Source organism: Ursus americanus, chromosome 25, assembly GCF_024610735.1.
Source record: "Ursus americanus isolate L20-20 chromosome 25, mUrsAme1.1.p, whole genome shotgun sequence".
Taxonomy (NCBI): Eukaryota; Metazoa; Chordata; class Mammalia; order Carnivora; family Ursidae; genus Ursus; species Ursus americanus.
The window spans coordinates 21,129,343-21,153,932 of record NC_142151.1 but is presented as its reverse complement, the minus strand read 5'-3'; the positions used below and the strand labels follow the sequence as shown (position 1 = coordinate 21,153,932).

Genomic DNA, 24,590 nt, shown 5'->3' with positions numbered 1-24,590 from the left:
CTGCTAGCTTAGTTCCATCATTGTGTCTGTTTTTGCTTTCAATAGGAGCATGTGAAATGGGTTCATGCTGAAATGGTAAATAAAAGCTCCAAGCTAAAGCTAATTTATGTGACCCCAGAGAAAATCGCAAAAAGCAAAATGTTCATGTCGAGACTAGAGAAAGCCTATGAAGCAAAGAGATTTACCCGGATTGCTGTGGATGAAGTTCACTGCTGTAGCCACTGGGGACATGATTTCAGACCCGGTATGTATGATGCATCTAGAAATACTCCTCGATGCTAGGGACTATTTTCTTACTCACTTACATGATGGAAATTCCTGGTAAAATGATTTCCTCAGCCAGTTATTACTCGTTTTCTCTTGCCTTAATATAAGGGGAGCAAGAGGCAGAGTCTTCACTCTCTTTACTCCCCCCAGGGTAGCACTTAGTCTGATTGTATTTATCCCGTGAAATGCATGTCTCTCAGCAAGATGATTCTCTCCCACCTTTGGTCATAATGGTTTACTGACACCAGGTTCTCCTTTGCATATATTGAGAAATTCGTATCTGCTTCAGAGCTGTCTTCTTTAGTCATCAGTCAGGGTCTCCGGTATCCACTTCCAGGTCTATACCCAACTACTACTGCAGGGTTACAGTGCTGTGGGGTATTTTAGTAACCTTATTCTTTACTCCTCCAACCTAATCCTGCAGTCATAGCCAGAAGCACATCACTCATAAGCACATCACTCAGACTTGTTCTGTGCAAAACCATCTTAAATTTAAGAAATTTAAATTTCTGCTCATGATTTCAACCGCATTTCTTTTTGAACCTGCTTTCACACACATGGCCCCCTGGGGTCCCCTTTAATCCCTCCTTGTATTTGTCCACTGCTCCAGATGCCACCTGACAGTCACTCTCTCCTCCTTCCAGACTCTGCCATTGCCACTTCTGTTTCTCGTGGATTGCCTGGCATTTTACCGGCCTCAGGCTCTGTGCCAGACTGAGCTGCTGGACCCCTCCCGGCTTCTGCTTCCCCCATTCCTGCTGTTTCAGTACTAAACGTTGGCGGGAAAAAAATTGCACAGCTGCATTCATTTCCACCCCAGATCAGCTGTCATCAGACTCCGCTGTGCTTTTACTTGTTCCTGCTACGTCTCCTGTAAGCATTTCTCCCAGCAAGCTTTTTGTGCCTTTAACTTCCCTTTAGGTCCTATCTCCTACTTAGCGGACGCCTCCTGGTCCCCAGGAAATAGGTGCCAGGAGGTTTGAGGTCTCCTCTTTCTCCTTCCAAACATTAGTAATCTTGTTTTTTCTTGTTAAGATAAAAGAGACCATTTTTTTTTTTTTTGAAGATTTTATTTATTTGACAGAGAGAGACAGCGAGAGAGGCAACACAAGCAGGGGAAGTGGAAGTGGGAGAAGCAGGCTTCCTGCTGAGCAGGGAGCCCAATGTGGGGCACGATCCCAGGACCCTGGAATCATGACCTGAGCTGAAGGCAGATGTTTAACGACTGAGCCTACCCAGGTGCCCCAAAAAGAGACCATTTCTTATAAGGGTTACCATGACTCCTCCCACTTCATCCTTTCTTGCCTTCTTAAGATCTCACTCTGTCAAAGTCTTCACTCCTGCATCTTTTTTTTTTAAATTAATTTTTAAAGATTTATTTATTTATTTATTTGAGAGAGAATAAGCGCAAGAGAGCACACAAGTGGGGGGGGGGAGGGGCAGAGGGAGAAGCAGGCTGTCCACTGAGCAGAGAACCTGATGTAGGACGGGATCCCAGGGCCCCAGGATTATGACCTGAGCCAAAAGCAGATGCTTAACCAACTAAGCCACCCAGGCACCCCATCTTTTTTTTTTTTTTAAGATTTTATTTATTTAACTTGAGAGAGGGAGAGAACGAGGAAGCAAATGAGTGTGTGTGGGGGAGAACAAAGGGAGAGGGGGAAGCAGACTCCGCCCTGAGCCTGGAGCACATCAGTGGGCTCCACCTTACAACCTGAGATCATGACCTGAGCTGTCAAGAGTCAGACACTCAGCTGAGCCCCCCAGGCACCACTCTGAACCCAAGATTTCCTAAAACCAAAGATAGAAACTGAAATAGCCTTCGACCTTTCCCACCCCTTTATGGTGTTGTCCTATTTCTGTTCTTCCTTTCGCCTCATCCTCTAAACTCACCATCTCAGTTTCTCACCTTTCTTCCATTCTTTTTTTTTTTTTTAAGATTTTATTTATTTATTTGACAAGAGAGAGACAGAGAGAGAGGGAACAAAAGCAGGGGGAGTGGGAGAGGAAGAAGCAGAGCAGGGAGCTCAATGCGGGGCTCGATCCCGGGACCCTGGGATCACGCCCTGAGCCGAAGGCAGACGCTTAACGACTGAGCCACCCAGGCACCCCGACTTTTCTTCCTTTCTGAATTCACTGAGTCACTTCTGCCTCCACCACTCTGCTCACAGGTGACTGTCCCCCCCGCCCCCAGCTTAATCCAGGGGGCTCATCTGCATTCCTCTTCCCACTTAGCTTAACTTCTGGAGCCGGAGTTGAAGGAGGAGCAGAAGGAGCATTTCCTGTGTTCACCTCTCTCCTCACCACTTGCACCTCCCGTGGTTACTGGTTACTGTGACGGAGGCTTTGATGTGGTTCTTTTCCATTCTCACTGCCTTCCTTCTCCTTCCTTTGCTGCCACCCTAAATGTTAGTGTTCCCTATCATTCTGATCTGTTTTCGCCTTTTCTTACACTTCCCCAGGCATGGTGGACTCATGGCCTGAAGATACAGTTCTCTACCTTCAGAATTATTTGGGGCACAGTTATTTTTTTAAATTTTGATTTAAATGCCTTAGGCAGTATATATACTGTCCTTTCTACTAGAGACCCCACCATGTTAATCAGACTACTCCAAAGAGTTGTTATCTGTAGCTACTGAAAATATCAGGTTTCTCACCTTTGCCCTATATTTCCAGCCTCAGTGGTCTGATCACTTAGGATGAGAACCATTGCTTGTGTGTCACCATCACTTGTGTTGCCTCTGCGAATTAGCTGCTAGCTGTCACGGTTGTTCCCGTGTCTAGTCCCGTTACTCTTCAGCTGTAGATTTATATTCCTAATTGTTTATTAGAAATGTGTACCCATTTTTTAAAAAGTTTTGAGATATAATTGACATGCAACCTTGTATTAGTCTTAGTTGTATAAGATAGTTGTATAACTAAAAGTTCGTACCTTTTGACCCCCTTCACCCATTTTGCCCACCACCATCCCTCACCTCTGGCAACTACCAATGTATGCTCTGTATCTTTGAGGGGTTTTTTTGTTTTTTTTTTTTCTCAAAGATTCCACATATAAGTGACATCATATTAGCATTTGTCTTTCTCTGACTTCTATCATTTAGCATAATGCTCTCAGGGTTCATCCATGTTGTAAGTAGCAGAATTTCCTTATTTTTTAAGGCCAGATGGTATTGCGTTGTGCGTCTATGTATATTTTCTTTATTCATGTATCAGTGCTTGTTTAGATTGTTTCCATGGGTTGGCTATTATGCATAATGCTCCAGTGAACAGAGAGGTGTAGATATCTCTTCAAGATAGTGGTTTTGTTTCCTTGGATAAATACCCAGAAGTGGAATTGTTGGGTCATATGGTAGTTTTATTTTGAAATTTTTGAGCAACATTTGTACTGTTTTGGTTTTTTTTCTTTTTATAAGGATTTGTTTATTTTAGAGAGTACGCACGCTTGCACTAGGGGAGGGTGGGGCAGAGAGAAGCAGACTCCCTGCTGAGCACGGAGCCATTGCAGGGCTCATTCTCATGACTCTGAGATCATGGCCTGAGCCGAAATCATGAATTGAATGCTTCACCAACTGAGCCACCCAGGTGGCCCATGGTACTGTCTTCCATAGTGGCTGTACCAATTTACATGGCTACCAACAGTGCACCAGGGTTTTCTTTTCTCCCACACTTGTTATTTCTTGTATTTTTGATGATAGCCATTCTAACAAGTGTGAAGTGGTATTTCACTGAGGTTTTCACTGATGATTAGTGATGCTGAAAACCTTTTCGTACCTGTTGGCTATTTCTATGTCTTCTCTAGAAAAATGTCTATCCAGATCCTCTGCCTATTTTTCAATCAGATTTTTTGGGTTTTTTTGCTATTGAGCCAAATGAGTTCTTTGTATAGTTTTTATGTTAACCTTTTATCATATAGTTGCAAAGATTTTCTCCTAGTTTATAGGTTTCTTTTTCATTATGTCGATGGTTTCCTTTGCTGTACAAAAGCATTTTATATAGTCCCACTTAATACATTTTCGCTTTTGTTGCCTTTGCTTTTGATGTCATCAGATCCAGTAAATCGTTGCCAAGATCTATGTCTGGAGCTCATTCCCTATGTTTTTTCTGGTAGTGTTATGGTTCCAAGTGTTATATTCAAGACTATTCCGTTTTGAATTGATTTGTATATCGTATAAGGTTCCAATTTCATTCTTTTGCGTGTGGCTTAGTTTTCCCAATACCATTTATCGAGGAGTCTGTTGCTTCTCCATTGTATATTCTTGATGCCTTCATCATAAATTAATTGACCGTATATGTGTGGATTTATTTCTGGGTTCTTTATTCTGTTTTGTTGATCCGTGTTTGTGTTTTAATGCTAATACCATACCGCTTTGGTTACTATAGCTTAGTAACATGGTTTGAAATCAGGAAGTTCGATGCCTCCAGCTTTGTTCTTTCTTAGGATTGCCTTGGCTATTGGGGTCCTTTTGTGGTTCCATACAAATTTTAGGTTTGTTGTTTCTAGTTCTGTGAAAAATGCCATTGGACTCTTGATAGGGATTGCATTGAATCTGTTGATTGCTGTGGGTATATGGATATTTTAATAGTGCTAAATCTTCTAGTTCATAGACCAAATATCTTTCCATTTATTTGTGTTATTTTCAATTTCTTTTATCAGTGTCTTACAGTTTTCAAGTGTATAGGTCTTACACTTCCTTGGTTACATTTATACCTTGGCATTTTATTCTTCTTGATGCAACTGTAAATGGAATTATTTTCTTAATTTCTCTTTCTAATAGTCTGTTATTAGTATATAGAAACACAACAAGGGCACCTGGGGGGCTCAGTTGGTTAAGCATCTACCTTCTGCTCAGGTCATGGTCCCAGGGTCCTGGGATTGAGCCCCACATCAGGTTCCCTGCTCAGTGGAGAGCCTGCTTCTTCCTCGCCCTCTGTTGCTCCCCCTGCTTGTTCTCTCTCTCTCTGTCAAATAAATAAATAATCTTAAAAAAAAAAAAACCCCACAACTGATCGTGTATTCATTTTGTGTTCTGCAAATTTTATTTTCTATGTGTAATTGCATGTCATCTGCAAATAGCAACAGTTCTACTTTATTCTGTTCCAATATGGATGCCTTTTAGTTTTCTTGCCTAATTTCTCTGGCTAGGAGCAGTGTTGAAGAAGAGTAGTGAAAGTGGGCATCCTTGTCTTGTTCCTGAACAGGAAGATAAGGTTGGAAGTAATAAGCTTGAGAGTAGGGTCTTTGTGGAGCTGAAACTCCGACCTCTGAGGAGGCACAGCTCTCTGGTGCTGGTGTCTCTTAGTGGAGGCAGAGGTGGCAGGGACCTGTGATGAAGTGGGTTCTCCAGAGCTTGGAAAATCAGCCAGCTGTATTCAGTTGCTCCTTTGAAGTCCCAGTGCTGCTGCGGGGATGAAGAAGCCTTCTGGGGTGATGTTCTTAAGAACACAAGCAAGCCCACAGGAAGCAGAAAGGAAGGAGCAAAACCCTTCTTCCTCCCCCAGCCTCATACTCTGTCCTTCCACAGCCAGCTGGCAAAGCGGAAATGGAGTGTGCAGATTCCCCACTCCAGAGCCGCAGAGCAGTAGAAGGGTGGAGTTGGAGCTGAGAACAAATAATGTAATAGTGGGACATCACTCTTGGTTTATCCTATCTCTGCAGATCCAGTCCATCACCAAGTCCTGTCAACTCTACCTCTGAATCAAATCTGAAGTTTGTTCACTTCTCTTTGTCTGTACTGCTGTCTCTTAGGTCCACTTGGGCTCCTTTCCACTGGCCTACTATGATGGCTCCCTCACTAGTCTGTGATTCCAGTCTTACCCTTTTATAGTTCATTCTCCACACAGCAACCAGAGTGGTCTTTTCTATATATAAATCAAACCCTGTACTTCCCTTCCTAAACTGCCTGGCAGATCTTCTTTGTACTTAGAATAAATTCCATATTCTTAACTGGGGTCTATAGGGCTATATGTGGTCTGTCCCATTTGTCTCTACCTGATTTTCTATTCTTCCTTCCTCCCTCCTTATATTCCTACTATACTGGGCTTACCACTATGAGTCCTCCTTACTCTCTGATAATAACATACTTATGGATTTACTCTGTTTTGTCTGGTTTCTTTGCTTGAATTGTACTTCCATTTGCATAGCATCCTAGTTTTGTTCACCACTTAATCTTCAGTGCTTGGAGACATGCTTGGCACAAATGGATGAATCTTGGACTCTTTCCCTCACCTTCCCTCCCCCTGCTCCCCACTCCGTCTCCCCCAGGGCCCATATCCCAGTAGTCACCAGAACCTATGGGGTTCTAGTTCTTGGGCTTCTCTTCAGTCTTTTCGTTCTGCTCTGTCTGCAGTGTCATGCTTTGTTTCATATTTCTATTGGTTTCTGTTCTGCTGCTGCCATCTTTGAACTGCTTTCCCTTTCTTTAGTCTTTTGCCTCTTCCAGCCCCTACCTCGCACTGCCACCAAAGATGAGTCTGTTTATATCCCTTGTGTGCTTTAAAAATTACATGGTGACTCATTTCCTATAGGATGAAGTTCTAGCTCCTTAGAGTCAATGGACCATGTTGTTCCCAGTCTTACTTAAGCCTTTCTGTGCTCTTCAGTGTAACGGTATCAGTCAAGGTGCAGGTGGGGAAGCAGAGCTACTATGAATGGCAGGTGATCAGGGATTTATGTTAGGAAGCAGACCCTGTAGAATGGTGTGAGGAGCAGGGGAAGTGAAGGATGGAGGATCAGAGGAAATCCCTGGTTTCCTGAAGCGCTGGTGTGGCAGATCAGCTGGAGCTTGTAGGGGAATCTAGCTGGCATGGCCGGTGCCAGAGGGAGCCACAAAGGGGAAGCTCATGAGAGGTCTCTGGTAAGCTCTCTCCTCCGAGTAGCTGTCAGCACTGTGGGTCTGCAGCCAAGCATCTAGTGGGGCCCGTTGATGGGCAAGGCCTACAGTTGGAAAGAAGAGCTGAGGGAAGAGTGGAAAAAAACTAGGACCGGCTAGAACTGGCTGGCTGCCTCGGCAGCTGTCCTTCATCCCATCTGCCTGGAGAGATCTTCAGAGAGTCATGGCAGCTGGTTCACTTCTGCCTGCTCCACCTTGCACAAGGTCCTCTTTGGGACTAGCTTTCACTTGGAGCCATACAGGGAACATGGTTCCCAGCTTCCTGGAGTTGACAGTAGATGCACCCAGCTGGACAGTCTGTGAGTTAGTTCAATGGACCTGCTGGCTGTTGTCTGACTGTGCTGGGTCATTTCATGCTGGCGTCTTTGCAGTGTATGTGCTGTGTTTCCGCCTGGTGATTTCTTCTACCCTTCCTAGTGAGCTTCTGCTTGTCCTTCAAGACCCAACTCAAATGTTACCTCCTTGAAACCTTCACAATTCCCCAACCACAGCCTTCTCTGTTTTCATAGTAGTCCTCTAGCTTTGCATTTAGCAGTTTCAACCACAGTTTCTTTCCACTTTCTCCAAGTAATTCAGGTACTTAAGGACAACTCATCTAGTGATGGAAACGTTCACGGCAAATATGAGCCCAGAATGGTTTCCCGGAAATAAGTTTTATAAAAACCAGCGCCTTCACCAAAACTTTTCTGGTCTGAATTTGCCACACTTGGGGGATAGTGGTGGTAGAAGGGGTTTGGCTGATGGCCTCTTTTATCTCTTGTCAGTTGTAAGAGATTCACACGCTATGGCCACTCCCACTGCCTCTTGAAGCCGCTGGTCAAAGGGTGCAGAGCAGTGCACAGCTTACTGGAAATGTTTGAGTATTCCCTCTCTTCAACAGCGAGTTCGCCTGCGGGCCAGAACAGTGTTTCTGAAGAACCCGTTAGAAGTAGCCTAATGTCTGTCTACTCAGAAAGGCCAGGCAGCCAAGTGCAGATTAGATATTGGGAGCTGGGGAAAGACAATCCAGCAACCATTGCTTAACTGCGTAATGGTAAGATGTCATTTACTCCTTAAGGGTAGAAAGTGGGTCACTTGGTGTTTTCTCTTTTCCAGATTACAAGGCACTTGGTATCTTGAAGCGGCAGTTCCCTAACACAGCGCTAATGGGGCTGACTGCAACCGCGACAAGCCATGTTCTGAAGGATGCCCAGAAAATACTGTGTGTGGAAAAGTGTTTTACTTTCACGGCTTCTTTTAATCGGCCGAATCTTTATTATGAGGTTTGTAAGTTCTATGTCAGTTTATTATTTTCATAAAGGATTGCAGCAGAGGTGACCTTTTCATTGTGTTTATTTACATGACTAACAGTTAACTCTGTTTAAAAGTTTTTAAAATCATGAGGTGATTATAAGCAGATCAGTAATTAATGCTTTCTTCATGTATCTCTGTTGCTTTGTTGGGTTAAATAAAAGACATCGCCTTGTGAAATTGATGCACATTCTTATGCAGGGATGGAGGGAAGGAGTAGATTGATACCAAGGACCCTAATGACATTTCTTGAAGTTATTACAAAATAATACAATATTAATATGCCATTAAAGATTTGCTGATACTCCATTTAGATTATATAGCTTAATAGCTGTTTTTTTTTCCTTTCTTTCCAATCCTTTTAAAAGAATAGATAATATTTTTCTGAGTTTTCACTGAAGTTATTTATGCCAGGGTTTATGTTTTTATAAAAGTAACATCAGAAAATAGGGGCACCTGGGTGGCTCAGTCAGTTAAGTATCCAACTCTTGATCTCAGCTTAGGTCTTGATCTTGTTTGTGATCTCGTTTGCCCACACTGGGCATGGAGCCTACTCAAATAAAACAAACAAACAAAAAAAAACCCATAAAATAAAAAGATCTCCATCTTTATAAGTTTGCTGCTTCTTCCCTGGTAAATTCAAAACCAAGAATCAAGAAGAGTCAGGGAGGTAAATGTAAGAATGAGAAAAAGCACTGTGCCCATAAAAGTATGGCACCCTGAAAGTTTTAAGTAAACAGCTACATGGATGGTGCTCATTAATTTACTTTGTAATAAGTTAGCTTTTTCTTAGATTCGGCAGAAGCCCTCCAACACCGAAGATTTTATCGAGGATATTGTAAAGCTCATTAATGGGAGATACAAAGGGCAATCAGGTAATAAAAAACAAACCAACTTTGAAGACTGAGCGAGAACTTTTGAGAAGTAATTAATATTACACTGATCTACTGATAAATTATTAACAACCAAAAATATTAGTGCATGGCAGAAGGTACTTGAAAATGGTAGGATAAAATTAATTTGCTTGGTGATCTTAGAAACTGGGTGTGTCATTTGCTCATGGGACAGATTATAAGAGTCATAAAACTGATTTATTTTTGTTTATTTGCACCTAATTGCTTTAAATAGTGGACCTAATGACATAATGCTAATTACCAAGAGCACATGTTTAGTAAGTATCCGCTGTGTATAAGACAGAAGGTTAAGGTGTGATTTTCCAAAGGGATATAATATACAGTCCTTAATAGCAAAGGACACATTAAGGAATAAACAGTACATATTGAATGAGTTAACTGTAGATGGAGTTGAGAGTATTTGTCTGCATGTTCCAGGATTAATGCATAGACAGGTGTTACTGAAGCACAGAGTTTGTGTAAAAGTAGCATTTCCAAGCTGTTCTACAGATTTTCAGGAGCTACTAATGGTGCCCTGGGTGAAAGGATCTCCAGGGTCAAGTTTGGGAAAGGCCGCAGCTCTTTATCCCTCCTGGAGCTTCGCAGGGTGTGTCAGTCAGCACGTGAGAAGTTCTGGCTAGCCCTGCAAATAGAGAAACCTGTTAGCTGTGTTCGATGCAGTGATCTCCAGTCACTTGCACATGAAACTTTTCATACCATACTCGAGAGAAAAAAGAGATAATGGGAACCAGCACTGGTGGCCCAGGGCTTATTTGTGCTTTTGAGCAGGCTGCTTGGTCAAATCTTGAATTATGTGAGAAAGTCATTATGTGTTCAGGACCTTGGAATCTTTCCTAAATCTTTTTCTCCCAATTTAGTATCTTGAATGTGTGTTAAAAATTCTATATACCTAACAATTGAACATATTTTACTACAGGAATTATATATTGCTTTTCTCAGAAAGACTCTGAACAAGTTACAGTTAGTTTACAGAAACTGGGAATTCAAGCAGGAGCGTACCATGCCAATATGGAACCAGAAGATAAAACCAATGTTCATCGAAGATGGTCAGCCAATGAAATTCAGGTTAAGTATATATCTTCAATAGAAGCCTAGTTAACATTTAAAAATATTTTAACTTGATTTAATTAACATAAAATGTTAAAACATTTTAGGTAGTAGTGGCCACAGTTGCATTTGGTATGGGAATTGATAAACCAGATGTGAGGTTTGTTATCCATCATTCAATGAGTAAATCTATTGAAAATTATTACCAAGAGAGTGGACGTGCAGGTATGTACAACTCCTATCCAGAAGTAACTTTTAACAAAGCTTTTCTAAAAATTATACTATAGATGATGTTTAACAATTCTGTATTTTTAATCTTCTTTATTAGCTAGTATTTTAGAACAATGAAGTCCTTTTTGCAGTTTTTTTTATTTTAATTTTTAGTTGGTTTTTTTTTTTTTTTTTTTTTTTGCAGTTTTATGCTTAATTGTACTTATGTACTTAAGTGCTTATCTTACTTGTATGGGAGTGTTATGAATTGTTTCCTATGTTTGCTAAGATAATTTGATGTCCATCTTTGCCTTCTGAATTTTTAATTAGTGGTTTCAAGTTTATAACTTCAGTAACTAGGTTATGCACATATTTTTTTAAGTTATAAAGCTGATTGTTGATAAGTCTCTTTAGTCATTTTTTCTTTTTATAATTTGAAGGCAGGTATTAAAAATTAACTTTCATTTCTCTGAAATTTCTAGATGTGATATATGTAGACTGTGAAGCATTGTCAGCTGATTTTATACATATTATTTTTGCATATTTTGAAATTTTCAAGTAATTATGCAATCGATTTCTCACACTACAGGTCGAGATGACATGAAAGCGGACTGTATTTTGTATTATGGCTTTGGAGATATATTCAGAATAAGTTCAATGGTGGTGATGGAAAATGTAGGACAACAGAAGCTTTATGAGATGGTGTCATACTGTCAAAACATAAGCAAGTAAGCCACATACCTTTTTATAACTTGTCACTTAAACATAAGCACTATATGAAATTACTTTGAGTACTTGCTCAGTAAGTAAATACACTGTAGAATATCAAGTACAAACCTGTAAAAGCAAATGTCAGTACATGAACCCTCAGCATCTGCCTTAATTCAAGAAGAGAGATTCTCTCTCTCCCTGATAATCCTCCAAAACGCTTTTTTATTGGAGTTATTTTTTAAAGTAAAACAAGCATATTGAGATGCTGATTTTAATTAAAGAATAATTGACATATAATATTTATTAGTTTCACATGTACAACATAGTGAATTAGTATTCATATATATTACAAAATGGTCACCACAGTAAGTCTAGTGACCCTCTGTCACCCAGCAGAGCTGTTAGAATATTAAGGACTATATTCCCTCTGCTGTATAGTACATCCCCCAGTCATCTTTATATTATAACTGGAAGATTGTACCTCTTAATCCCCTTCATCTTATTTCATCCATCCCCCTTTTATTGAAAGTTTTGATACAAATGAGTCCAAGCCTTTTCTCTCTGGCTCCGAAATACAGCTACATGCTTTACTAATTTTGAAAAGGTATGTATGGTAGGCATTTTGAGAGCTGAGCTTGGTAACAGGTACCATCTCACCAGCTGATGGGCTGATGAAATAGTTGAGAGCAGGGTTAAGTTTCTCCTTAAGAAATAAATATAAATCTATTTGGGGTGGTTTTAGTTAGACCGTATAGTTCCCTGATGGCTTTTCAGTATTAGTCATTTTTATACTCTTATTGCTCATCCTAAAAAGGACTCTAAAATTTTGAACTGATAACCAGTGATTGGACTGTGACAGAAAATGTCATTTCTTTCCTATAGGTGGTGCAACAATCTAGTTAAATAAGAAAATGAAAATTTCCTTAGATATCCAGTAGATTCCCAAGAAGCATATTTTGGGGTTTAGAGTCAAATGCAAGAAACTGCTAAAATACAAGAAACTGCTTTGCTATCAGGAAAATTCTCTTAATTTTTGCACAGTATTGAATCTCAAAGGGAATCTTAGACAACTTCTAAAAGAAGTATTTATCAAATACATACAGAAAAAATTATGTGGTAAAAATACATACAGAAAAAATTATGTGGTAGGTAGGAGAATAGCCCCCAGAGACTAGGGTATAATAACCCTGGGTTGTTTGGATGGGTCTAGGATAATCACAAGGGTCCTTAAATGTGGAAGGAAGCAGGGAAGGTCGTTGGCTTTGAAGATGGAGGAAAGGGAGGCATGAGCCAAGAATTCATGCAGTCTCTAGAAACTGGAAAGGACAAGAAAACAGATTCTCCCTTAGAGCCTCCAGAAGAAATCCATTCCTGCTGACACCTTGATTTTAAGCCAGAGAGACCCATGTCAGACTTCTATAGAAATTTAAGATAATAAATTTGTGTTGTTTTAAGCCACTGAGCTTGTGGTAATGTTATGACAGCATTAGGAAACTAATATAATGTATAATTCTGTGTTTTGAAATAGGGATTTTTAAAACTTATCAGGTCATTTAGTAATTTGTATCTCTAAATGTGTTTGCAGGTGTCGCCGTGTATTGATAGCTCAACATTTTGATGAAGTGTGGAATTCAGAAGCATGCGACAAAATGTGTGATAATTGTTGTAAAGACATTGGTGAGTTCATGGTTTTTCTAATTGAAGTAGAGTTGGCACATAATATTACATTAGTGTCAGGGGTACAGCACAGTGATTCCATAAGTCTGCACTGTGCTGCCCACTGCAAGTGTAGCTACCATCTGTCACCGTGCAATGCTGTTACAGTACTGTTGACTGTATATTCCCTGTGTTGTGCCTTTCACCCCATGACTTAATCATTCCATAACTGTAAGCCCGTACTCCCACTCCCCTTCATCCATTTTACCCATCTCCCCACCTCCCTCCCCTCTGGCAAACATTGGTTTGTTTTCTATATTTGTGGGTCAGTTTCTGCTTTCCGTTTATTCCTTTGCTTTTTTTTCTTAGATTCTACATATATGTGAAAACCTATGGTATTGTCTTTGACTCATTTTACTTAGCATAATACCTTCTGTCCATTTATTGTTGCAAATGACAAGATCTCATTCTTTTTTATGGCTGAGTAATACTGCATTGTATATATATACCACAATGGCATATCAGTGGACACTTGGGATGCTACCATATCATGGCTATAAACGTAGCGGTACATGTACCTTTTCAAATTAGTGTTTTTGTTTCTTGAGGGTAAGTACTTGGTAGGGGAATTACTGGATCATGTGGTAGTTCTGTTTTTAACTTTTTGAGGAACCTCTATACTGTCTTCCACAGTGGCTGCATCAGTTTGCATTGCCGCCAACAGCGTACAAGGGTTCCATTTTCACCACATCCTCACCAACACTTGTTTCTTGTGTTTTTGATTCTAGCCATTCTGACAGGTGTGAGGTGATGTCTCACTGTGGTTTTGATTTGCATTTCCCTAATGATGAGTGATGGTGAGCATCTTTTCATGTGTCTGCCTGTTGACTGTTTGTAGGTCTTATTTGGGAAAACTATTCAGGTCTTCTGCCCATTTTTAATTGGATTATGGGTTTTTTTTCCCCTTGGTTTTGAGTTGTGTAAGTTCTTCATATATCTTATACTAACCCTTTATTGGATATGTCATTTGCAAATATCTTCTCCCATTCAGTAGATTATCTTTTAGTTTTCTTGATGGTTTTCTTCACTGTGCAAAAGCTTTTTGGTTTGCTGTGGTCCCAGTAATTTATTTTTGCTTTTGTTTCCCTTGCACAAGAAGACATATTCAGAAAAATGTTGCTATGGTCGATGTCAGAGAAATTACTGCCTGTGTTCTCTTCTGGAATTTTATGGTTACAGGTCTTATATTTAGGTCTTTAATCCATTTTGAATTTGTTTTTGTATATGGGAAGAAAGTGGTCCAGGTTTCCCAACACCATGTATTGAAGAGAGTGTCTTTTTCTCTATATTCTTCCATCCTTTGTCATAGATTAACCAGATATATAAGGGTGGGTTTGTTTCTGGGCTATTCTTTTTCATTGATCTGTGTCTGTTTTTGTGCCAGTACCATATTGTTTTGATTATTACAGGTTTGTAGTATATCTTAAAATCTGTGATTTGAACTAGATTTGTTCTTTCTCAAGATTTCTTTGACTCTTTGAGGTCTTTCGTGGTCCCATACAAATTTTAAGATTATTTGTTCTAGTTCTGTGAAAAATGGTGTATTTTGATAGAGATTACACTGAATCTGTAGATTGCTTTGTGTAGTAGGCAGTTTATCAGTATTCTTCCAATCCATGAGCATTGAATATCTTTCCATTTGCTTGTGTAATCTTCAGTTTCTTCCATCAGTGTTTGATAGTTTTCAGAGTATAGGTTCTCTTGCTTCCTTGGTTAAGTTTATTCCTGGGCATTTTATTATGTTTGGTGCAATTGTAAATGGAATTGTCTTTTTAATTTATCTTTCTGCTACTTCGTTATTAGTGTATAGAAATGTAACTGATTTCTGTGTATTAATTTTGTATCCTGCAACTTTACTGAATTAATTTATTCTAATAATTTCATGGAGTCTTTAAGGTTTTCCATGTATAGTATAATGTCATCTACAAATAGTGATATTTTAACTTCTTCCTTACCAATATGGATTTATTTATTTTTTCTTGCTGTGGCTAGGACTTCCAGTACTATGTTGAATAAAAGTGGACATCCTTGTCTTGCTGCTGACCTTGGAGAAAATGCTCTCAGTTTTTCACCATTGAATGTAATGTGAGCTCTAGATTCTTCATGTATGGCCTTTATTATGTTGAAATATGTTCCCTCTACACCTACTTTTTGGAGTTTTTATCATGAACGGATGCTGAATTTTGTCAGATGTGTTTTCTGCATCTATTCAGATGATACATGGTTTTTATTTTACCTCTTGTAAATGAGTATCATATTGATTGATTTGCAAATATTGAACCATCCATGTATTCCGGGAATAAATACCACTTCATTCTGGTGAATGATCCTTTTAATGTGTTGTTGAATGTGGTTTGCTAATATTTTGTTGAGAAATTTTGTATCTATGTGCATAGGTGATATTGGCCTGTAGCTTTCTTTTTGTGTGTTGTCTTTGGTTTGGTATCAGGGTAATTATGGCCTCATGGAATGTATTTGGAAGCTTGCTTTCTTCTGTTTCTTGGTATACTTTGAGGGGATACATGTTTGGTAGAATTCATCTGTGAACCCATCTGGTCTTGGACTTTGTTGCTAGTTTTTTGGTTATCACTTCCATATTGTTACTAGTACTTAGTCTGTTCAGACTTTGATTTTTCCCGATTCAGTTTCAGAGAATCATGTCTCTAGCAATTTATCCATTTCTTCTAGGTTGTCCAGTTTGTTAGCATCTGATTTTTCATAATATTCTCTGACATTCCTTTGTATTTCTGGGGTGTTAATTGTTACTTTGCTTTCATTTCTGATTTTATATGGATCCTCTTGTTTTTTCTTGATGAGTGTCTGGGTAAAGGTTTATCGTTTCCTTTATTATTTCAAAGAACCAACTTTTAGTTTCCTTTATCTTTTCTTTAGTCTCTGTTTCCTTTCTGCTTTGATCTTATTTCTTTCCTTCTATTTACCTTGGGTTTTGTTCTTTTTCTAGTTCCTTTAGGTATATTAGATTGTTTATTGGAGATTTTTCTTGTCTTGAGATAGTCTTGTATTGGTAATAAATTTCCCTCTTGAAACTGTTTTTGGGGTGCCTGGTGGTTCAGTTGGTTAAGCGTCAGCCTTCGGCTCAGGTCATGATGTCTGGGTCCTGGAATTGAGCCCTGTGTCAGGCTCCCTGCTCAGGGGGGTCTGCTTCTCCCTCTCCTCCCACCCACTTGTGCATGCTCTCTCAAATAAACAGAATCTTAAAAAAACAAAACAAAACAAAAACCAACAAAAAAAGCTGCTTTTGCTGTGTCCCAAAGATTTCTTTTTTGTTTCAAATTTTTATTTAAATGCTAGTTAACATATGTCCCAAAGATTTTAGACAGTTGTGTTTTCATTTTCATTTGTCTCCATGTATTTTTAAAAATTTCTTATCTGTTGACCCATTAGTTATGTAGCAGCATGTTTAGCCTCCACATGTTTGTGTGTTTCCTAGTTTTTTTTCCTGTGATTGATTTCTGGTTTCATATTGTTGCAGTTGGAAAAGATGCATGGTATGATTTCCATAGTCTTAAATTTATTGAGGCTTATTTTAATTTTGTCCCCTAATGTGATAGGTCCCAGAGAATGCTCTGTGTGCACTTGAAAAGAATGTGTAATATGCTCTTTTTGGATAGAATGTTCTGTATATATCTGTTATGTCCATCTAGTCTCATGTGTCATTCGAAGACAGTTTCCTTGTTCACCTGCCTGGATGATCTATCCATTGATGTAAGTGGTGTGTTAACGTTCCTCTGTATTATTGTATTACTGTCAGTTTCTCTCTTTGGTTATGTTTGCTTTATGTATTTACATGCTCCTGTGTTGGATGCATAGATATTTACGCTTTTTATGTCTTGTTGTTGGATTTGTGCCTTTATCATTATGTAATGCCCTTTGACTGCCCTAGTCCTTGTTTTAAAGTCTATTTTGTCTGATATATGTACTGCTACTTGGCTTTTCTTTTTGCCTCCATTTTGCATATGTTTTTCCATCCCTTCACTTTTAATTTGTATGTGTCTTTAGGTCTGAAGTCAGTCTCTTTTAGGCAGCATATACTAAGTCTTGTTTTTTTTTTTTTTTTTTTTAAGAGTTTATTTATTTATTTGACAGAGAGCAGCAGCAGAGGGAGAGGGAGAAGCAGACTCCCCAATAAGCAGAGAGCCTGATGTGGGACTCAGTCCCAGGACCCTGGGATCATGACCTGATTCAAAGGCATGCACTTAACCGACTGAGCCACCCAGGCGCCCTGAGTCTTGTATTTTAATTCATTCCAGCACCCTCTGTTTTTTGAATGGAACATTTAGACCATTTACATTCAAAGTAATTATTGATAGCTGTGTCCTTATTGCCATTTTGTTGATTGTTTTCTGGTTGTTTTTGTAGTTCTCTTTTCTTGCTTTCTTTGTGATTGATGACTTTCTGTGGTGTTGTTTGGCTTTCTATTGTTACTTTTTCCCCCATTTTTTTAAAGTTTGCCTTTTTATTGTTTTGTTTTTAAAATTTTTTAAAAAGTAATCTCTATGCCCAATGTGGGGCTCAAACTCACAATCCTGAGATCAAGAGTTGTATCTTCCACTGACAAGCCAACCTAGAGCCCCTATTTTTTAAATTCCTTATTTCTTTTATTTGAGTTAACACAATGTTAATTGGTTTCAAACGTACAACATAGTGATTCAGCAACTCTGTAAGTTATACCGTGCCCATCACAAGTGTAGTTACCATCTGTCACCACATAACACTGTTACAGTACCATTGACTATATTCTGTATACTGTATTTTTTTCCTTTATTTTACCTATTACAGGTGTTGTCTTTGTGGTTACCATGAGGTTCATATATTAACATTCTAAGTATAAAGCAGTGTATATTAGGTGATGGTCACTTAAGTTTGAACACATTCTAAAAACTTTTTCACACCCCCTCCATGGTTTATGTATATGTTGCCATGTTTTACATCTTTTTATTGAGAATTTCCTTACATCTAATTATGGCCTTTTCTTTTCCACTTAATGAAGTCCCTTTAGTATTTCTTGTAAGGCCAGTTTAGTGGTAATGAACTCCTTTACCTTTTGTTTGTGAACTCTATCTTTTCTTCAATTCTGAGTGATAATCTTGCTAGGTACTCTTGATTGCAGGATTTTTTCCTTTCAGCACTGTGAATGTATCATACCACATTCTTCTGGCCTGCAGTTTCTGCCAAAAAATCAGCTGATAGCCTTATGTGGTTTTTCTTATACATAACTTTTTGTTTCTCTCTTGCTTTTACAATTTTATCTTTAACCTTGGACATTTTAATTGTGTGTTGTGGTGTGGACTTTCTTGAGTTCATCTTGTTAAGGTGCTCTGTGTGCTTCCTGAATCTGGATGTCTATTTCCTTCCTTAGGGAAGTTTTCAGCTATTTCTTCAAATTTTCTGCCCCTTTCTCTCTTCTCTTTCTGGGACCCCTCTAATATGAATGCTCACTTGATATTGTCTAACAGATCCCTTAACTTATCCTCATTTTTAAAAATTATTTTTGCTGTTCAGCTTGGGTGCTATCCTTACCCATCTTCCAGATCATTGATCTGTTCTGCATCCATTAATCAACTGTTGATTCCCTCTAATGTATTTTTCATTTCAGTTGTTTATTCTTCAACTCTGGTTCTTTGTATTTTCCAGTTCTTTGTTGAAGTTCTCAGAGTTTTTTCATTCTTAGTCTAGCAACCATTTTTAAGAACATTAAACTCCTTGTTAGGCGTATTGTTATCTCCATTTCATTAAGTTCTTTTTTTGACATTTTGTCTTGTTTTTTGGAGTATATTCCCTTGTCTCCCCATTTTGCTTGACTTTGTGTTCATTTCCATGAATTAGGCAGAACTGCTCCTTATCCCAAACTTGAAGGAATGGTCTTAGTGTGTGGTTGTCCCGTTTATGTAGATGGTATATGCCTGGTGATTTTTGTTGACTGGCTGGAGCTGTGGCTGGGGTGGGCTGGAGGTTGCAGGGGACCCTGTAGTGAGGTTGCCTTGGTGGGATGGGTAGAATTTAAGTGGGTGAGGGCTGGGGCATTCCTGAGTCTCTTTGCAGAGGGTGCCCTGGCAGGACAGATGATGCTAAAGTGGGTGCAAGCCAGGGGTGGAACTGGGGTTCTCCATGCATAGGGCACCCTGGCAGGATGGCTGAAATTAAAGTGGGTGTAAATTGGGGTATTCTGGCATGCACAGAAGGTGCCCTGGTGGGGGCAGCTAGAGCTGTGGCAGGTTGCTTGCCGGGGAGGTCCTTGGGTGCTTTGTGCAAGGGACAACCTGACAGGTCAGCTGTAGTTGAAAGGGTGTAGGCTGGGGCATTCATAGTGCTCTTTGCACAGATGGTGCCATGGAAGGACACCTGAAGTGAGTGCAAGCCAGGTTGACCAGGCAGGGCAGATGGGGGGTTCCCTAGAAAGCTATCTGAAGCCAAAGGGTTGCAGGCCTAGATTGTTCTGAGGTGCTTTGTGCCTGCCTCAGCATGGTGAGAGAGTTGGAGCTGTAGTGAGCACTGACCAGGGCTGTCCTGGTGTGCACCACCATGGGGCTGCCTTGGTGGGACAGCTGCGACTGGTGTGGGTTGGGGGCTCAGAGTTCACTGAGGTGGTAGGCTGGTTAGGGCGCCTGGACCCGCTCCCATCTATGCTGTCAAGGTGGTGGGGGAACATAAATTGTGGCACTCACTGGACCCTCCAATTCAGAGATAGTTAGCAGGGTTCAAGGGCTATTTCCTTTATATTCTGGTGGTTCTTTTAAGCCATGGGTTTTATTTTCTGTGGCCCAGCGTAGATGAATCTGCTTCTGGTACCTCATTACAATCCTCTGCACTGCAGTTTGCTGCATCGAGGGTGGGGGGCACCCTTTGTTCCCACATCTCAGTCTTTCTCAGTGTTCTCTAGGTGGTCTGTCTTGTTGTACAGAAGCTGGTCAGTCAGCCCTCAGTTCTTCTTCAGGAGGAAGTGCCTATAAATAGGTGTAGATTTGATGTGTGCCCGTGGAGGGGAGTTCAGCATCTTCCTGTGTCACCATCTTGGACTAGAACGGTCCCTAGTTCATCGTTCTTTAAACTTTATAGGCTAATATATATAGCTAGGACTACATGGGGGCAATATTAGGCCCCAAAATGGATTAAGCAAGCTGTGAATAGCATTTTCTAGATTCAGAAGTAACAACTCACAAGTTTTAAAGTAAAGGTAAATAAAAGGAAAAGTGCTGTGTGGAAGTATGAATCTTACATTGCTATATTATGGGCATGTTAAATTTTTAAGAAGTGAAGGAAATTTTAAATTCTGAATAGTAATGCTATTATAAGAAAAGGCTAGTCACTGATTGGGAAGAGAAATTTAATGCAAAGGAGAGATTATGGTCAGTCATTTCTGATGTAGATAATGGCTAACCACTCAGACACTAATTTAGCAGTGTTTTGGTGCTGTATTTTCACTTTTTTCATCCTGTGTGTTGTGCCTGAAGAGTTGGACTAACCAGTTCTCTCCCAATTTTGATGTCTTGGGTGAAGGTCACTATATATAACTTTGCAGCTAGAGAAACTTGTATGAGTTTATTATACTGCATTATACTGCCGCATTAACAGGAGTCTGATGTATATAATCAGGGTGCTAGAATCAATAATTAGGAATCTGACCAGGACATTACTGTCTCTAAATCAGAGTACGGAGGAAGCCATAGTTTTCATAATGTTGTTTAATGAGCACAGATCAGGTAAATATGAAAAACAGACTGATTCTCTTATAAATCTCTCTCAGTCATGTCTGGAAGACACTCTGGTTCCTAGAGCACACCTAGAGGCCTTCTGGTAACCAGCTTATTGTCTTTACATTACTGTAAATTCAATAATGGCTTACAGAGACTCTTGGTTTAGTGATAGACTTAAGGAACAGCCTAGTTCTAATGCAGAAAAACCAGTTTAGGGTGGCTGATGCTGACTCATCTTAAACCACTTCGACTAGCCTGTGCTTGCGGTAGTTTCTAAATCCCAGTTGCCTGTCTCATTATAGCATGTGAAAGAAAGAATGTGGCAGCACACTGCAGAGATCTAATCAAGATCCTGAAGCAGGCAGAGGACCTGAATGAAAAGCTCACACCACTGAAACTCATTGATTCTTGGATGGGAAAGGGTGCAGCAAAATTGAGAGTGGCAGGTGTCGCCCCTCCTAAACTTCCTCGTGAAGACCTGGAGAAGATGATTGCACACCTTCTTCTACAGCAGTATCTTAAGTAGATGCAAATCCATTTCTTGTCCTTTGGTGTTGTCTTTATGATTGTTTCTCAAAACTGCAACAGAACCAGTTTTCCAGTTGTTTCATGTACAACTTTTAAATGCCATATAAAATTTACCTAATACACTACAACTTTAACTGATCACTGCATGTCAAAAAAAATGCAATTTACAGAAAGTATTTGTTTTGTGCAAGTTTCATTCCCAATTAGTGTATTAAAATTATTGCATTTATGGTTAATTTTTTATAAATTTCAGTTTTTTATCATTTCTGAAAACCTTTCTGATTGTTGGCCTTTTTATCTTCCACAGAGAAGACTACAGTTTTACAGCTTATGCTACCATTTCATATTTGAAAATAGGACCTAAAGCTAATCTTCTGAACAACGAGGCACATGTCATTACCATGCAAGTAAAGAAGCCCGCGCAGAGCTGTTTCAGGGTACCTGGCTATTAATTTTTACATACTGAAGAAACACATTAGACCTTATGGAATGCTGTTAACGGGTACTGTCCTGGGCCCAGTGGAACACAAGAGGAGATAAGCAGTTTTCTTCTTAGAATCTGAGCATGGAAGAGAGAAAACATACCTTTGCTTTCTGTAGAGATATTAACTAATAATTTAAACTAGTCTACCTTTTAACATAGACTAGAGTTTCCAACCTTTTAGAACATGAAGAATCCGTTTTAGTGTTGTCTAATTTGCAATGCACCCTGCCCTCACAACATTGGTTGTGGATCAACACTGGTTGAGAAGTCGGCCTGTGCAGCAGAGGTCGAGAACCAGTGACTCTCACACACTACATACTCTCAAGCCTGCAAAAGCAGGCCACGTACCACTGTGTCTCTGATGTATCCCTTCAGGATAGGGCTCATATGAAGGACCAGTGGGATTAGTAATCTGAAAAGAAAATGGAACAGCTGAGTTTTGACCAGAATGTTTGCTTTGTTTTTATTTGTAGATTGAATCATCTCAAACTTGTCATTCTGAAGGAGGTGATAAAAAAAGGGAAGAAAAAAATTCAGGTAACTTCCAGAAGTCTGCAAACATGCTTCAGCAATCTAAGAATACAGGGACTAAGAAAAGAAAAATTGATGATGCATGAGTGTTTCTAAATTTTCCAAGAAGACAGTTTATGTATGTATACATTATTATTTTGTAGTTAAAAGTTTAAGACAATTTTATTAGTATTTTATACATATGGAACTTACTTCTGAAGTATTGAAGACTTGAAAATTTAAGATCATGAATTATATAAATTTACAGTATGAAAGAAAAATAATTTTACTGTAAAACATGTAAGAATGAATTCACATATCTATCTTAAATCCTTTATCCCTTGACATACTTTTTGATAGCAGTGTTATCATATGGAATATTTTACCTAGGCGTATCACAGAAAGGGAGTGATTTCAGCTCATAAGAGCTGTAGAATCTAAATGTAAAAGGAATAAGGTATCAATATAAATGATAATAGCAAGAAAGCTATTACTATATCTCTAAATCAAAACAATAAGCTACTTGAAACCATAACCCTCTCTGATATTTCCTAATCAAAGAATGAGTCTGGCATACCAGACCAAGTGGTTGGCTAAGTAGATAACAGCCTAGCTAAATCTGCTCCAAGGCCAAATCAGGAGTAACTTAAATCCTTACTTTTTTCCAGCAGAAAACTGACCACTAATGTAAATGTAACTGTAAATTATTTGATCTTTGCAATTTTATTTATATTTTGAAACTTTCCCACTGAAATCATTATCACTTCTGTATTCTTAACTTCATTAAATCAGTGCATTTACTTTATTGTGACTTTCGTGTGTTTGGAACTTCATTTGGATTAAAAAAGGCATTTTAAGAACTACATAATCTTCTAAATCAATATTTGGATCTAGCCCATCTTCTCCATATGATGAAAGAGCCATCTGATTTAAAATTAAGTTTTCAAATGTTTCTTCTAAATCAGTTTCACCAATTAAGGCAGCTCCCATCGTTCACCCATCTGCATGACGACTTTGACTTTATTCTCGTCCTTTGGTACGTCTCAGCATTAACTCGTGATCTGAACCTAAGCCCTGTGCGTTGTATTTTCGCAGCAATACAACCTCTGTACAGAGATGATGAAGTTATTCTAGTGAGTACCAAAAAGGAAGCACGATATGCACTTACACTGTGTTATTCTAGAATGGCCCGCACAGAGATCTATTCACAATATTTTACAGCTAAAAGTGTCAGTGGAGAGGGTCACAAAGAAAACATCTGAATGACACTGCATTTATTGTACAGATGACCCTGCCACACAATCTCTGTGATCAGTGAAAGTATCTAGTGAATTAAATATGTAGGACCTGGACTACATTAGTCTAGAGTCGTGACTTAAAGATTTAATAAGGAACTGAGTTAGATCTTTCACGAGCAAAGTAATCTCCTTAAACCTTATGTATGTGTGTTCCTCCTCACCAGTAAATTATGCAGAGAAGACTTGCCTCGGAGTAACGTAAAGAGGAGTAAATCATATGCATGACAAAGCACCTGGTTCATTCTTTTTTTTTTTTTTAATGATTTTTTATTATATTATGTTAGTCACCATACAGTACATCCCCGGTTTCTGATGTAAGGCTCGATGATTCATTAGTTGCGTATAACACCCAGTGCACCATGCAATACGTGCCCTCCTTACTACCCATCACCGGTCTATCCCATTCCCCCACCCCCCTCCCCTCTGAGGCCCTCAGTTTGTTTCTCATAGTCCATAGTCTCTCATGTTTTATTCCCCCTTCTGATTACCCCCCCTTTCTTTATCCCTTTCTTCCCCTACCGATTATCCTAGTTCTTAAGTTCCATAGATGAGAGAAATCATATGATAGTTGTCTTTCTCTGCTTGACTTATTTCACTTAGCATTATCTCCTCCAGTGCCGTCCATGTTGCAGCAAATGTTGAGAACTCGTTCTTTCTGATAGCTGAGTAATATTCCATTGTATATATGGACCACAACTTCTTAATCCAGTCATCTGTTGAAGGGCATCTCGGCTCCTTCCACGATTTAGCTATTGTGGACATTGCTGCTATGAACATTGGGGTGCATATGGCTCTTCTCTTTACTACGTCTGTATCTTTGGGGTAAACACCCAGTAGTGCAATGGCTGGATCATAGGGTAGCTCAATTTTTAACTTTTTAAGGGACCTCCACACTGTTTTCCAGAGTGGCTGTACCAACTTGCATTCCCACCAACAATGTAGGAGGGATCCCCTTTCTCCACATCCCCTCCAACAATTGTTGTTTCTTGCCTTGTCTATTTTTGCCATTC

At 39.4% G+C, this 24,590-nt stretch overlaps 1 protein-coding gene across 1 annotated transcript in view; it reads left to right on the top strand.

The window, feature by feature from the left end:
* RECQL (RecQ like helicase) overlaps positions 1-23,093 on the top strand; it is a 47,200-nt gene extending 24,107 nt beyond the window's left edge. Inside the window, exons 6-15 of the mRNA XM_045811849.2 lie at positions 46-244; positions 8,253-8,419; positions 9,241-9,322; positions 10,278-10,426; positions 10,516-10,633; positions 11,208-11,346; positions 12,915-13,006; positions 21,063-21,282; positions 21,596-21,725; positions 22,246-23,093. Coding sequence (XP_045667805.2) covers positions 46-244; positions 8,253-8,419; positions 9,241-9,322; positions 10,278-10,426; positions 10,516-10,633; positions 11,208-11,346; positions 12,915-13,006; positions 21,063-21,282; positions 21,596-21,725; positions 22,246-22,389 — 1,440 coding nt within the window. The 3' untranslated portion in view covers positions 22,390-23,093. The remainder of the gene's footprint in view (positions 1-45; positions 245-8,252; positions 8,420-9,240; positions 9,323-10,277; positions 10,427-10,515; positions 10,634-11,207; positions 11,347-12,914; positions 13,007-21,062; positions 21,283-21,595; positions 21,726-22,245) is intronic.
* The last annotated feature ends 1,497 nt before the right edge of the window (positions 23,094-24,590 follow it).